Genomic DNA, 17,158 nt, shown 5'->3' on the forward strand with positions numbered 1-17,158 from the left:
GATTTGGTTTTACTCACTGCCTTCTCATCTTAGGGTTTTCATAAATCACATTTACAGGTGGAGGCAGCCAAATTATTCATTAGTACCTTTTAGTTCTGGTCCGTTTCCTGTTCACACCAACTTATTACAAGTGAACCAAGAGCTGTAATCATAAAAACTTAACGACAAAATTGCACCAAGCAGCAGAGGCTCACCACAATAAACACATTTTTCTGTAGCCGGGAGGCGTGTGCAGGAAGGAATTCTTTGTATGGGTCAACATGCCGAACGGGATACATGACTCAGGTTTACAAGTTTATTGACTGGCTGTGGGTATTATCTTGCAGCAACTCACCTCTAAAAGTTAAACTATCCCCAACTTTTACTTTGGCAGCTGAATCAAATGGCTGGAGATAGTAAGTAGATAGTAAATCTAACTGGCAAGTCAAAAGAAACAAACCCAAACTTTTTCCCCTGGTCTGATGATGAAAGTAGCTAAGGAGTGAGAATTCTTGCTTCCTTCTCATCTCTGTTGAGAGTTGCACATGTGCTATACTGATCAGGCATTCACAAAAAAATGGTGGCATATCTGATAAAGTTTAGAAACTGAGCCACAACCCAGCATTTTAATTACCCTGGTAACAGGACTTCAGTTAGGAGCCGTTAGAGGTTGTGGGCAAAAATCCAACAATGTTTTGTACAGTTTTACGCACGTTTGAGGGCGAGCGGTCAATATGGGGTCATCACAGTCATGTTGAGTTTCTGATTAAACATGACAATTAACTTTGTTCGTTTGTTGTTATCTAATAAAATTTAGATTTAATTTCAATAAGTAAAACAACTTGTAAAGGGGCCAGTAAAATTGCCTTTGAACAAGTAGATTTTTGACCCATTTGCCCAACCCTGCTACTAAAAAAAAGTTTGGTGGGCTCTCATCCAGCATCATTAGCGCTACATGGACTGACACCAATTAATGCTGCACTTTAGTGCAGCCTATGTTCTTTTCTAAAGTCATGTAGACCCCTAAAATATTGTTGTGAGCATTATTATTATTATTAGCTGAAAGTGCAACTAGACCTTTTATATCATGAGACGAGACAGAACCCAGAAAAAAAACCCTTGTCCTGATCATACAATTATAATTTTAGCATCATTTTAGAAGCTGAACTAAATACATTTGTTAAAAAATTAACATAACATAACTTTTAGGCACGTCATCATGAGTGTGGGGATTATTCCTGAGATGTCAGAGCATGAAAATAAGTTCAAGCGTGTTGTGCATTTTAGCACTTCCTCAAAAAAAAACAAAAACTTTTTACCACACACTAACTTTTCCAGTGTTATTATGGGAGAAAATGCCTCTTTTTGTCCTGTTTCTGTCTGTACCTTTTTGTCTATTTATGATATAAGTTCCAGTCTTATAACACTTAACAATAACAATAATAACAATAACAATAACAATAACAATAACAATAATAATAATTTTCTTTATTTAGCACCTTTAAAAGCAGTTGTTTACAAAGTGCTTTGACAAACAAAGCAAAGGCAGCAACTCAGGGAACAATTAAAATAAACAGACAAACACGCCAAACAGGGATAGGCCTAAAACAGTCAAACTAAGAGGAAAGAACAAAAAGTGTATACTTTTGATTTGTTATTTCTTTTTGAACTCTTTGTGACCCTCAGAGAAGCAGGTCAAAAGCTCACACAATACACATAAGGTGCAGTAATGTGCTGGATGACGACAGACCGTGTAAAAACTATCGCTGTGGCACTGCGATGTCACCCTTTGGTTTGTGATCCCACATTTTGTAGGCTCAAGTCTGGCATTTTGGCCATCGCCATCTGCTTTTTTTAAATAGGAGACAGAAGCGGTCATATTTGGATGAGAGGGTAGAGCTGTGGAGGAATAACGGGTGGATCAGACTGTAGTAAAACCTCATAGAAAGCCTGTCACTCTAAGTGGCCACACCCTTAATATGTGTCACTATAAGCCTTAATAAACTGTAAAGGAGCGAGTTATACAAATTCACCCCTCATGCTATTAACATGGGGGTGTATGGGGATTGACTTGCTGTTGGAGCCAGCCTCAAGTAGCCATTTAAGGAACTGCAGTTTTTGGCCCTTCTGTGTTTGCTTGATTTCTCAGCCGAGGATGCAGGGGCATGTCTAACGAGTGTCCTGTGGTGGCCGCCCTGAAATTGGATTGGCCACCCTAGGTGCCGCCCCATTATAACTGTCTATTTGCCCAGTCAGTCTGAACTGTTGGACGAGTAAACAGAATTTTTGTTCACAGGTGCAATTCAATCTTAAACCAGAGAGGCGGTAATGTGCCGTAGTAGCGTCTAACCTAAATAGTTTCCACAAATACTTTAATTTATACTTTGTTTGTTCGTGCAGGATTATTTATTTCAATTTTTGTAACTTAAAGTTTTTGACACTTTATACTTGCTATTGTACTGTTGACTTTTGGAGGAACTATTTCCTATACAAAGTATGGAAGCTTTATTTTATAACTTATATTATTTTGTATGGTGTCACTCTTGTGTTTTGATTGGTAGGTCTATTATCTTTTAAACTAAACTATAAATAGGAATGTAAGACACTGCAATGTTAGTAATTGAAGTAGGTATGGGTAGTGGAGACAAAAATGGTAAATTAAAACTATGCCGACAAGCGTGCCCGCAGCAGAGCTCGTAGTTCATGCCATGCCAGCGTAAATCTGTGCCTCACCTGGGCCACCCCAGAAATAAAAATCAAAAATAACCTCTGGACACGCCATTGCTAGGATGTTGCCTCTTGTGCATGACTTCCTGTCATTTGATTTCCCACATGGGTCCATTATGAAGCTGGATGACATCACCAAAGCTGTCCAATGAATGAGTTACCTTTCAGTCAACATGACTTAGTGTTTATATCTCTTGGTTTGTTTTAAAAAAAGTGAGAAAACACACTGGACCAAATTCAAAAGGCAACAATTTGTCCTTTTCTTCATCTAAACCAATTTAACTAAACAACAGGTGTAAAAGCACCCTTAGAGACATATAAGAAAATAAACAAAGTACCCACCTGTGTTGGGGATCGTCAGCCTTCCTCCCAGGAAGTTGAAGGTCCCATAGGAGGTGTTCGCCACATCGCGGGGCAGCGTTTTAAAGTATGTCTGAGTGGACAGCCTGCTCACAAACTCAGCAGGGTCCGAGTTGAGCTTCCCGTTGTGCAGAGTGTGAGAGCCGTTGGGAAGCGGGTCCAGCAGAGGCCCATTTGTCATTGAAAACTTCCCAGCGGCATCATGGCGGGAGCGCAGGGTGCCTTGGTAACTGGTGGTGGTGGTGGTTAGATCAGGCTGGATGGTGAGCAAATGCGAATTCTCTGTTTAAATAATAAAAAAGATAACAGACAAAAGCAAATGTGTGAAACTCCATGAGTGACAGGAGAGAGAGGGAGGGTTTGTACATCACAGAGACAGACCTCACACTCTCAAAAGCTGTTGCAACCCACAACGAAAACTGAAACAAACACAGGAAAGACACATGGTGCTGAAAACTGAAGACTCACACACCCTTGACAATACACAAACACAAATTCCACCCAAAGCCAGTCAATTCCCATCCCCTCTCTCTCTCTCTCTCCCTCTATCTCTGTCTGTCTGTTTAGCAACCACACAATCAATTCCAAACAGAACTCACATACAGCTTAGCACCCAGAATGTATAAAAGGCTTTTTTCACGGTGAATCACAGGCACTGCAACCCAGTTCCCCATCTCCATCCAACTCAGACAGTTGTATTTCTATTACTCGCTGGTAAACCTCAGAGGCTCCGCACAGGCAGTAAACAGAGTGGGTACATTTCCTGACAATGAGGTGGTGGCGAAACATAATGTGTCAGGCAGGCAAATAAACAGCTCGTGCACAAAACACACACAAACACACAACATAATACATCTTGATCAGACTAAAAACTACTGTAAACGCATTCTCACCACCTCCACAGCCACACACAAACACAGGATCAGTGGGACATGGAGATGAGTGCTGCACGGCCACTGTGGGCAGACGGACAAACCGACGGACGCACAGACGAGGGTAGAACAAAGAACAGTGTCCTACTGCTGTGGGGGGGAGGCCTGCGTGGCCGCGGTGCCCACACACCTGGCTTGCTGGGCTTGATGCCCATGGGCTGGAAGCCAGTGGTGAGGATGGAGGAGTCCGCCACGTCGGCGTCCAGGCCCTCCTTCTTGCGTCGGTAGACCAGGACTACCACGATGAGCAGTAGAGTCAGACACAGGGCCACTGCCACCATGCCCACGTAGAGCGCCACATCCTCGGCCCCGCTCACGGCTACAAAGAGGAGGACACAGGACAACAGAAAAGAAATCAAAAATCATGACTGAAATGTTGAACGTGTGCTGCTGGAACATCTTTTAAAATATTTTTGGAAAGATCTCACTTGAGACTGTTTAATGGCATGTTCAACATTCCTTGCTTGCCATCAAACTGCTTGACTTTGTCCCTGACTTTTTGATGCAGAGTTAAGAGAGCCAGCATTGGAAAATACTTAAAAAAACATCTTGATTTTAAGTTTTTTAAAAGCCTGAAGCTTCAATGCCAACTTGTGGACAATGGAAAAGGTGAAACAGCCAGTTTCTAAAGCAAGTTTGCTGTATTACCTTTCCTTATTTCTGCACTGGATATATATATATATCTATCTTACACTCGCATGTTTTTTCTCTCCCCTGTCTCTTTCTCTCAAAGCACACAACACGCCCAAGAGAGACAGTGCAAAAATGAAGGATTTGCTTATGAAATTCTAGCAACTCTTATTGAATGTCTCTCTCTTTCTCCCAAAAGTACAGTATGAAGATGACAGCTAAGCCCAGACAAACAACGTGTGAGTGCATTTGTGTGTATGCATTGTGCCTGTGTGTTTTGCAGGAGAATGGGATTTGCTACGGCTGTCTCCCAGGGCTGGGGGAATTTGGTGGCGGAGGTGGAGGATGCTCCTGGGGCCTTTGTGGAGGGCCATTGTCCCTGGGAGCCACGGGGGCGTAGCGCTGTCAGCTGAACACAGTCAAGGAGGGGACGCATTGAGCGGCGCAGCTTTGAGGGATGGAGAACAACGACAAAGGTTAAAGTGCTGCAGGCTGGCGTGTGGTGAGTCGACAACAAAAGGAGGAAGACTGACGCGGGAGGAGGAGAGTGAATGTACAACGCTGAAAATTAGACATAGAGAAGGACGAAAAATAACAGGCAGACAGCATGTGCCTGTTACTGACAGCATGTGTGATTTACATTCCAGCATGAGCACTGATAACACGTCCAAAAGGGTTGTGTCAAAACCACCATGATTAACATTGGATATTACATATTTCGATGAATATCTCCAGACTGTTGTGGTGTTTTTCTACCAATGTGAAATCCTACCAATCGGCAGGAACAGCGCTCAACCTTGGAAGCACCAATTTAACAAGTTTTAATTGGTGTTAGTAAATCTGTGATATGAGAATGGCACAATTAAATTACCAGAGTGCTAACAGTCAAATTTAAAAAAAAGAGGGGAAAATGGTCAAAAAGTATTCTTTCTCTCTGTGTCTCACTCTCATCTCTATTCATCTCTTTCATCCATTTGTCCTTGCCTTCTCCTTTTGCTTTGAAAAATCCATTTCTTTGGACAAAGCCGCCTGACATACCCAAGTCTTTAAGAAAAACGCCAGAATCTATTTCATGGGTGATTATCTCGGTACAATCTGATACCTTAAGTAGCAGGATTATATGCTGCCGGGCTCTACGGCAGCCCGTTGTAATGCGGGAGATCTCTTGACATGCAATCAATTGTGAATGACCGGCTGAAGATAAACAGAAGATCGTGTGTTTTGTTCTTGATATAAGGTAGAGCACCCGCACAGAACATACTTACTGCATGAAGAGTCTCACAGGATACATATACACCATGCTACACCTTCGCCTCTCATCTTGTCCATTTCCCTGTCTGTGCCTCTCTCCTCTGACTCCTCAGGGAAGCACAGAGGTGCTTAACTGTAAGCGGCCGGCTAAACCTTGCACCTTCCACAATGAGCTCCAAAAAAGGAGGAGAGACTATGGCCGGACCTCTCATTAAAGTTCCCAAATCCAATTGTCTTGGTGAGTCAAAGGCCAGACGAGGCGGTGATATTTGGACTTCTGGCGCTGCAGTCTACAGAGAGATGTGCAGCCTGACTAAAGACAAAACAACACCCTTCAGCAAGGAGACAGGCCAACTGGGTTGTGCTGATTGGATAAACATAGCTTTAGATTGGCCGGTTGCTGTTTACTTTCTAAGGGCGAACCAAAGGCACCCGGCTAACCTCTGATGCAAAGATCCAGTATCTCTACACTTCCTTTTCCCCCCTGCACACAGCATTCTTGTGGCCAGACAATAAAAATCAGTCAATCAGATGCCTCTCTCTCTCTCTTTCTTCCTGCCTCTCTCCCTCTATTCTGTCTGTAATCTCTGGTGGCTTATCTGAGCATCGCTGAGTGAAGTTTTATCTGACCCACCAGGTGTCACAGTGAAACGATCCCGATGCTCACTACAACCCTGACCAGCAACTGCTCTCAGCTCCTCCTGGCCCCCGTGCATTGATTTCCATGATGCCAGCCGATAATTGAAAGGACATCCATCACACTTTAATTGACATAGCTAATCAAGTTTTATAATTGGATGGGCTTTACTTTAGTCCCCCCTCTAGCGCACTCTCTTTCTCACTCTTTTCGTGCGTGCACTCGACCAATTTACCTCTCTTCCTCTCTGCCGCCCCTCGCTCCATCGCTCATTTCCACTTGACGTAATTGCTGGCACAGAACTTTTGATTCTCTTTGTGTGTGACCTCTCTTCATGATTGACACCCGCCTGCGGATAATCTGTGGATGTGATGAGCTGTTTTCAGAGTTGACCCTGGGCCAATCTCTGTTTGTTCCCCTTCTCCCTGAGCTTTCAGTTCAGCTCCTCAGACTCGCTCCAGGGCTGGCTGGTTAGGGATCAGTTTCTGACTTGAGATGGGCCAGCACGGACTTATAATTCATCTCCTCTGGGGCGATGTACCTGGATCCTGTTGAAGTTTGGACTCTTGCTGCATTGGCAGTCAGCACAATGTCTGCACCTGATAGTCCTCAACTCTCTCTACCTGCTCTTTTCTCTCCCCCGCATTGATAAATAAAAGCTTGCAGCCTCCTATGCCTCCTCCCGGGGCATTTATCAAGAGACCTGAGAATATATTTCATCCCATGGCCAATCCGAGTCACTTGCCTGAAGATGAATAACGCAGGAGTTCTTAAGGTCAGGGAAATATGGCTACTAAAACTCTCAAAGTGAACGTGACCATTACTATCTCCACAATACAGTCGTCCCATCCCTCTTCGGGTCCTGGTGAAATATGGCCCAAAATAAATGTTGAGCCATTTTTCACGCAGCCTGTGACCCCGCTCTGACAAACAAACCCATGACGAAAACATTCAGCTCCTTCGCCACCAAATTAGCTCTCAAAGTTAAAAGACAGATTAATTGTTTGATGGTTTTAGCACAATTATTTGCGTCACAGCCCAAACTGGGATGCTGCTACAAATTAAGTTCATTACCTTCATTAAATACATTAAGCTGAATAATTGTTTTTATGTTGTCCTAATTTCATGTACCTAAGAATATGAGCAGTATCATTTTTCCCAACTATCCTTTTTGTGCCCTCTAACACCTGTCTGCCATTTTGGCTCTGGCATGCAGCCAGCATATTTATTATTTCCCCTGCACAGATTTCGTGTAGCTCCATCTTGGGCCTCACTTGTTTGCTTTCTGAAAATGATCTTGCCTGGGTCAGATCTGTTTATTTTTGAGCTGTAACACAAATCTCTCTGCCGCGTGTTGATTTTCATATATGCAATACCCAAAACAATAACCTCATCTATGCCATTCCTGTCCTAATGAGGGGGATTAGAGGTGTTTGTGAGGTCCTCAGACAAAGGACATCTTTTGTGCTGGAGTAACTCCGGCTCACTCTGCAGTTGTATTGTTCGATTACGCTGGAGAAGAGAAGAGTGCCTTTTGTTTCAGGGGGAAGTTTTCCATCTCAGCTAATAGCCTGCAGACATGGTTGAAGTATGGGAGTTGCTGACAAGCCAAAACCATCTTGCTATTTTGCTTATTATAATACTTCACACAGCCGTTGTCTATGGAAACACATCTGCTGGGAACAGATTGGGACAGGCATTCTTCAGAGGCCAGCGCTCTGCTCTGCACTGTCAGTGTAAATACTGAGTGACTCAGTGTATGTGTATTTGTGTGTGTGTGTATGCGTGAGGAACAATGACTGGCATCTTTGTGTATATATCTTGCCTCTCTGGGGAGGAGCTGCTGACCTTTGATGATGGGCCGACTGAGCTCCCTGGTTCACTGCACGAGCCAATATTCAGTTGACACACGCACATGCACGCTCACATACTGACACACATTGTGCCAACACATATACACAATGCAACATACAGTAGCTCCATTCACCCCTCTTGCTCTCTATGCATCAGTCTATCTGATCATGTCAAATGGTGCAAGATACATAATTCAGTTTATTATTCGCTGGCCCGTGTTAACTGAATCCCCATTAAATCCCAGTGTTTATCATGCAGATCAACCCAAAGAGCGCACTATTTATAACATTTTCTGATGAGATGCCACCCTGAGACTCATCATTTCTGGATGGGAAGCTGCAATATCTTTCTGTCTTTGATATCTGTAGGGAGCGACAGCGCTCTCCCTTCATGTCCATCTGGTCAGCAGTGGACCCTGTGGTGCCACTTTTTTCACTCTGCTGTCAGGCTTTGTGGTTTCTGATCCTGACAGTACGCATGTGCCCCATTAATGACACAAGGAGAGAGGGAACACATTGGCTGCCTTACAGAAAAAACAAGACAAAAAAAACCCCACAAATTGGCATTGTAACTATATAAATGAAGAACAGAAACACAAATCACAGCACACCTGCACACCAGCCATGTGTGTTTCACAGCCAATTTGACCCGTGGCACTTTATCTGGCAGGTTTTGTTTTAATCAGAAGAGAGATGGTTTAATTCTCAGCTCTATTAATAGTTCAGAGAGCATCACAGCACCGATGCAGGTGAAAAGGTTGTATATTATCTTAGCAACGGGTGTCATACCAGTATTTATCAGAACTGAACGTCTAAAAAGGTCATGCAGGTGGGGACGAGCCAGTAATGGTCTGCAGACAACTCTGCCGTCGATACGAGTGTCTTATGAAATGGACATCTTTTCCTCTATCTAGCACAGGGAGCTGGTGCCATAAGGAGACATAAAATGTTTATTTGAGCTAATAAAAAGAGGAGGAAGACACTCTAGGCTCCTCATGTGAAAGAGGAAACTGTATTCAGAAATAAAAAGCATGAAGGGAAAAGCCTTTCTTTCCTTATTATCTCTACCTTAATTCAGGGGCTAACTGATAATCCTAAGCATCTGTCCTCCAGGTATTGTTTGTGATGTTTGATGAAGGTTGCAAGATTGAACTGTTATGCTTTTTATTTCTGAATTCATTTTCAACTTAGGCCTTGAGAGTGTCATGTTTCTTTTTCACCATCAGATCAGTAGTGTATTTTATGGGGACTGCTGTCAAATGTTGCTTTGATTAATTCTAAAATGTTCATTTGCCATATATATTTAGTGATTATAGCTGAGCTCATGAGCTCATGAGCTCAGCTATAATCACTAAATATATAACTAAACTGCATTCAACTCATCCTGTTACAGAAAAGTGGTTAAAAAATACCTTGCACTACTGAATCTTTTCTATTGTTCCGCTGAGTTGAGAGTATGGTTTTGCAGTATGTGGGTGGTTGGTGCACTCACTCTGTGGGCACTGCTCGCTCGTACAGTTGAGAGACTGGAGGTCGAGCCCCTGGCAGTCTTTGCCCCCGGTGCCAGGTGAGGGCTGGGTGCACTCCCTGCTCCTCCACATCGAGCAGTCTGAACCACACGCCGACCACTTGCTCCACTCGCTCCAGCCTCCATCCACTGCAAACACACACATGGAAAAAAAAAACATGGGTAAGCATAAACACGCACAGCAGCAAAACTCAGACAGATTCACTTCAAAAGCTTACATCTTAGTTCACAGGAAAAACTATTGATCGGAAAACATGCTCAACAGTTTCGATAAAACAAGATATAACTCCTTCTTATAAACAGAGTGAACTGTAAAGACTCTACGCGGTGAAGTTCAGATGCAGCAGTGGTGTAAAAGCAGTGGTGTATTTGCGTGTGAGATGAAAACAACTGGTAGAATACTCTGTTGCCATCCTGTGCAAATCCACTCGCTCTAAAATGGAAACCTGGTAGGGAAAGCATTATAAAGACATGCAAATCCACTTGCACACACTCAAATCCAGCAGATGCACAGGGAAACCAAAGCATGTAAAACTGCTGAGGAGAGCCATATTGTCTCTATTCTGCTTTCTTTGTTTATTTTTAACATGGAAATCAGATGCAGCTAAGCTAAACCCCAATAGTATGAGCGTACTGTGACCTGGTAGACCCATCTGTCAACAAACCACATCTGTGCAGGGGGAAGACATTGACCCTTGGGAAATACTATCATGGCCATGTCTATACCTATACAGGTATTATTGAAAGTAAGTATTGAAAGTACTTTCAGAAAACAAATGCAAAAAACATAATGGAAGCACTGTCATGAGCATGGATAACCAACAAGTGGCAATATAACTGTAATGCTAAAGTCTTGCAAAGCAGAAAATGAAGATATTGGCCAATGAGAAGACTGAAAAAAATCTAGTACCAGAAAGCCCAAAGCAGCAACCTGTGATGCATTCTGATGCCTCTGTGCTTCAATAAAGTGGAAGAATAACTGTACACATATGCGTAAACCAGGACCAAAGGAAATCTGTTTTGATTTCTAGTGGTTTTATATTTAAAAAATGTCCCTTGAGCTGAGAAAAATGATTTAAAACATTTAACGTCATCACAATGTTATGTCATTGTGCCTAGCTGAAACTTGTTGGTGGAGGCAGAAACATTAATGCATATTCACAGGGCCACATACCATGAAAGTAAACCTCGAGGATGGAAACTTTTTAGTGCATGAGCTAGGCAAGCAATTACACTGAAATGAATAGGCACCATCTTGGCATTCACTATCTAGTTATTATTATACAATCTCTGGTGTAAACAAGTACAAAGTCCTGTTAGCAAAAAGCCTGCACTATTTTGGTCATATCTGCCATGGCACAAAATGTAACCTAATTTGTGTTGTCTCACAAGGAAAATAACAGCATACAAAAAAACTCAGCGTTCCCTGTCTAACATCAACCCTGAAAACAGAAAATATGAAAAAACATCACCACTTTTAAAACCCAGCAGCAACCTCTGAAAAATGAAGTCAATGCAGAAATGACAAAAGCTGCAGTTTGTCTAATGGCCACTTGAGGCTGGCTCCAAAAACAGAGTCAATCAAAATAGGCCTCCACAACTTTAGAGCAGAAACAAATATTTTACAGCCACATACAAAAAATGGTTTTGGTCTGAATAGCTTATATCAACATTAATAACAACTGCCTGTGGGGGTTAATTTTTATATTAGCTACATTTAAGGTGTAAAGTTACTCATATTTAGGACAAGCTGCTTGAGTGACAGGCTGTGAGACAGATCCAACCCTTGCTCCTCCACAGCTACTCCCTCTCGTCCAAAAAAAAGACAAGACGGTGATCGCTGTAATGTCCATTACCCATAATGTCTGTCCAACATATAGTTTGCATGGGAGAAAAAAAAATACCTATGCGCACGTGGACCACGCCAGGAATATTAGTGAGAGGAAACAAATTTGTCTCACTCTGTTTTCTCTGTCAAACAAGCCGTTACTGTAGCAACATAAGCGTTGCCTGCAGTGTATCTGAATGCAAGACACGATACAGGTGGTATTACTCTGAACAGAGACGAATGTACATTACACCTGCAGCCTTTTTCTGTCCACCACAACTTCAAACACACCACCATCAGCGCGGGCAAAATGAAACAAATGGAAATGGGCCGGTAATTGTTCTGCGAGAGCCCTGCTGTAAGAAATATCAGCAGCTTTACCACACGCGGAGAGGGAGGCCATTTCGCAAAGGTGGGGGTAATTTGGCAATGTGGTGGGGGTGGAGGGGCTGAGGATATGGCGGTGGCTGGGAGTGATATTGAGAGTGACACAGCGCCAGGCCTGGGGAAGGTTACCATAGGGCTAATGGGAAAAAGAGCCATAATGAGCTCTCATGGGGGAAAAACGCCACTGTCTCGTTCTTTCTCTCTCCCAAATGTAAGGGTGAAGGGGACCAGACAAGAATCACCAGAGCTGCACACACACACACACACACACACACAGAGTACAAGCACACCTCTATGACAGCAGTAACCCTCCTCCTGACTGACCTAGGGGCAAGGAAACCTTAGCGCTCATTAATCCTAGCAATAAATAGTGCAGGGGGCGTGACCCAGAGAGAGCAGGTCTGACCCACTGCAGGTCAGAGGCTTTGCTTAATAAAACATAAGTGTGAGAGTTACTTAGTGTGGGATGCCTGTTATTGCATAACTCTAACAAGTAATGATATTATTTGGTTTTATGGCCAATTGGGGAAAAAAGGCGCTGTGAGCATTTCAGGCCAGCGTCACAGGTGTGTGAATTCAACCCTGCTCCCACACAAGTCTGCATCTTTGTCCGTTCGTGTTTTTAAATGATTGCTAGAGAACGCGGGTGTGTTTTTGTGCATGTGTGTGACGGGATGCTGACACAGCTCGGGCCTCTTTGCAGTCAGATCCATTTGGCAGAGAGAGCAGAACCAATCAGATAATTGTCCTTGTTTGGCATCGAGTGGACCCATCCGTGGGCCAGTGGGCTGATTATCCAGGCTGGGAACGAGAATGATTGAATAGCGAATTACATCCTAATGAATATATTATGTCGCCCCTCAGTTTGTCCACACTACTGTGAAATAAAGAGATGAGATCAACATCTGCCCTGATGAGCTGATGAAATTCTACTTCTCTTTCCCACCACAAAGCAAGACTAATGGCCATGCAAATAACATTTTCAAACAAGGAGATTGGAGTGGAAACAGGGTGCTGCTCACGGGAATGAGGATGGGACACAAGCACTGCGACCTAGGCCAAGGAAAAATCAAAGGAAGATAAAGATGCATAAACAGTTCTTGATGGCCTGTCTGACTCTGAGCACAAATATTTCAGAAATATTCCTCAGAAGCCAAGACGAGAGAAGTGTTTGGACCGCATCAAAAGAAAGTGGGAAGATGAGCAAGTGGTTTAAGTAAATGCAGTGAAGCAAGAAAACTGACACTTTCCTTGATTTTCTTCTTTCAAATTCAAGGCTGAAATCAGAACCAAACCTCATCCTTTTATTTTTTTTTGCAGGATCCACATAAGAAAATTGTTGTCCACAGCCACATTTTTCTTTATCAAATCCCCAGAAAGAGATTGTTAGCTCTACTGCAAAAGGCACCACAGCTGATTTTCAATCATGCAGCACCACAGGTTTTAGGTCAGGCAGGTCTCTCAGGAGGGACAGTAATACAATAGCCCAGTGGCAAGCCCCCATTTGGACATGTTGTAGGGGGGAGAAGCGAAAGAAACCCGACCATTCTGCACAGGCCGGTAGGAGGGCCTGTTCGAGGCTTTGCCGTTCAAAATGACAAAGGCTGCTGACGGACACAGTCCGAGATCATCGCACACCTATGGTTTCTGTGTCCTTGAGGAGAACACGAGGAGGTAGACAAGTACCACTGAGACCAGCAGGCCTCCCCTCTGCTCCCACTGTCCTGTCAACACACGTGTGCACACTAACCACCTTTAATGCTGGTGTTCAAAGGCTGATGAGAAAAAAAACATAGAAAAACGCAGGCCGATGGAGGGGGTTGATAGCTGAGCCCCAGAAGTGGGTAATGCAGCGCAGATTAACAACCAAACTCTGTTTTTCTGACACATTATCTATATATCTATTTTTTTTTTGCGATGGCAACAAAACAAGTGAAAACAAGTAAAATAACAGTCAAGAGAGAAAAAATGACATACAGATAAAGAAGAAGATACCTTACAAAACAAAATGGATACAGCATGGGTTTTAACTGATGGGTATCAGAAATGTGGTAAAACCAAGACAAAAAAGAACAAACAAACAAAAACAACCCAAAAACAACAACATAGAGATAAGGCAAAAACATGCAAATGTGTGTGTGTATCTGTGTGCGCAAGAGAGAGATTGGGGTGATGGGTTTTTGTGGGGGTGGGGAATAAATATATATCTTAAAGTAAATAAATACAGGAATTTGGCTGCACTCAACTGCACATACACCACACGGTTTTGTATATAAATTATTGTGTAGACCCTTAGAAAAAGGAGAAAACAAAAACAAAAAAAGGGAGAATATATATATATCTACACAATCACACATGTACATATACCCATATGCACACACACACACACACACACAAGATAATAATAATAAATAAACAAATAAATAGATAAGTAATAACATAAATGTGATTGTTACCACCATCATTAAAATAATTAAGTCATGAATTAGTTTTTATGAGGTGTTGGTGTGTATGTGAGGGGAACCGGAGGAAAAAGAGTGTGTGTTTGTGTGTGTGTTTGTGTGTGTGTGTGTGTGTGTGTGTGTGTGTGTGTGTGTGTGGTGGGGGGTTGCTGAAGCAGGCTGGTACCAGGGCCTGCCATCGAGGGAGCAAGCCCAAGCTCCAGTTGGTACAGATGTATCAACCGACAAACAAAACCACAAAGTTGTGTGGGTTTTTTTTTTGCCCACCCTGGTGTACAGTCTTCTTGTTCATATTGGTTGAGTTACGTGTGCGGATCGTTTGTTTATGATTGAGGAGATGGAAGAAGTCGATGACATGATGAGAGACCCCCAGACCCTTGAAGTGGGGGTGCTCACCCTCATCAACAGCTTAAATTGCAAATAAAGATGGGGAGAGTGGACACGGTTGCCTGGTACCCTGGTGAAGTGTGAAAATGGGAGAGGTGATACCATTGGTGATTATTGTGGCCTTAGGTGAAGTGTACAGTGTTTTTATCTAATGGATGAACGACTCTCCAAAACCAAACTCATGGAGGGGGCTAAACAGAAAGGTCCAATTTACTTTTTCAAATGCCTTTTCTGCATCTAATGACATATTAATAGTTTTATTTTGTTTTTGTTGTGATATGTTGATTAAGTTGAATAGCCTACGGATATTATCTGAAGCATGTCTGTTTTTGATGAAGGATAATTGCCTTTTTCTTTTTTGGTTTGCAATAGATTAGCTAGATATTTACTTGATTTGTTACGATATTGGAAATTTTCATATTTGAGCTGTTTGATAAGGAATTGTGTTTTCTAATAAATAATGGTTTCAAGTTGGGATTTAAGCTGAGCTAGTTCATTTTTTGCTTGTTCGCTGGGGTTGTTAAATAACTGGCATGTTAGGTGTTTTATTTTGGTCTCTAAGGTAGTTTGCTGTTCTCGTTGCTTTTTCTTCTTGTGTGATGAATATTACATGATTATCCCTCTGATAACGTTTTTTTCTGTTTCTCATAAAAGCGATGATGAAATTTCTGGAGCGTCGTTCATCTCCAGGAAGGATGTCCACTTTCTCTTGATCAATGTGGTCAAATCTGTATCTTCTAACAGCGAGTTATTGAAGCGCCATCTTGCGGGAGACTTGAGATGTACTTGGACAGTTATTGATAAGGAAACTGGAGCGTGGTCACTGATCAAGATTGGATGAATTGTGTTTTCTTGGATATGTTGAGTAAATAATTACTTACAAGGAAAAAATCAATTTTGTAAAAGGATTGGTGGGAAGAGTAAAAATATGAATACTCTCTGGTTGATGGGTTTCTCATTCTCCAACTATCGCCAAGTCCAAAGTCATTCATGTACTGTTTAATAATTTCAGCTGAGTTCCAGGTTCTTGAGTTGCCAGGCGTACTAGAACCATCAGTCGTGAGGTTGATGACAGTATTGAAGTCTCTGGCTATTATGATATTTGTTGAGTTGTCTAATAAAGAGACGAAATTATGGAAGAAGGATGAGTCATCACCGATGGGGCCGTAAATATTAGCAAGTGTGAGTGTTGTCTGGTTGATAGATGTATTAATGATGATGAATCTTCCCTGCAGATCAATAACAGATGAATTATGGACAAATGGAATATATTTATTGACTAAAATTGAGAGCCGTATATGTTTACTGTTGAGTGTGGATAAAAATATTTTATCAAATTGTTTAAATCTATATTGCAGTTCCGAGTTTGCGAGGTGTGTTTCCTGTATAAAACAGTAGATCAGCCTTTGATTTTGTATGGTGATTGATGATTTGATTCTTTCAGTCTGTGTGCGAAAGCCACTTACAATCTATGTTACAAAGTTCAGTGTGTGCATGACTGTGTGTCAGATATATCTCATTTTGAATAAAACAGGATAGAGTAGCAGATGTGTGTGTGTGTGTGAGTGAGTGTGAGTAAGTAAGTGAGTGAGTGAGTGAGTGAGTGTGTGAATGAGTGAGTGAGTGTGTGTGTGAATAAGTGAGTGAGTTTGTGTGTGAAATAAGTGAGCGAGTGAGTGAATAAGTGAGTGAGTGAGTGAGTAAATGAGTGAGTGTGTGAAATAAGTGAGTGAGTGAGTGAGTGAGTGTGTAAATAAGTGAGTGTGTGAATAAGTGCGTGAGTGAGTGACTGTGTAAATAAGTGAGTGAGTGAGTAAATGAATGAGTGAGTGTGTGAGTGTGTGAGTGAGTGAGTGAGTGAGTGAGTGAGTGTGTGAAATAAGTGAGTGAGTGAGTGAGTGAGTGAGTGAGAGGGGGCATTTAACTACCATAACATAAAATAAGATAAGATAGATAAGATGTAAAAGTGAATGGTGAAGACACAAAAAACAACACAAGACATGAAAAGGACAGAGGGAGACACTGAAGGTTTCCTTTAAGAAGAAAAAAAGGAGGATGTGGGGTATGAGGCTGAGAGTTCAATAGTTGTGATTGCGGAATAATTGTTTTCTTTTAATATGGGATACAGTATTTCCCGGCGTTCGTTTATCTCACGGGGGTTTAGGCCTGTAAGTCCAAATGGTGTGCCTTTAAGTCC

At 42.3% G+C, this 17,158-nt stretch overlaps 1 protein-coding gene across 2 annotated transcripts in view; it reads right to left on the reverse strand.

Annotated features, from left to right (window-relative positions):
- unc5a (unc-5 netrin receptor A) overlaps positions 1 to 17,158 on the reverse strand; it is a 162,015-nt gene that overhangs the window by 23,824 nt on the left and 121,033 nt on the right. Inside the window, exons 6-8 of one of the 2 annotated variants that reach the window (XM_042493167.1) lie at positions 9,862 to 10,026; positions 4,087 to 4,317; positions 3,049 to 3,348 (exon numbers count right to left, since the gene is read on the reverse strand). In XM_042493167.1, the coding sequence (XP_042349101.1) occupies positions 3,049 to 3,348; positions 4,087 to 4,317; positions 9,862 to 10,026 (696 nt within the window). The remainder of the gene's footprint in view (positions 1 to 3,048; positions 3,349 to 4,086; positions 4,318 to 9,861; positions 10,027 to 17,158) is intronic. The other variant, XM_042493168.1, reaches the window with a different exon arrangement.

The sequence above is a fragment of the Plectropomus leopardus genome, chromosome 9 (genome assembly GCF_008729295.1).
Source record: "Plectropomus leopardus isolate mb chromosome 9, YSFRI_Pleo_2.0, whole genome shotgun sequence".
Lineage (NCBI taxonomy): Eukaryota > Metazoa > Chordata > Actinopteri > Perciformes > Serranidae > Plectropomus > Plectropomus leopardus.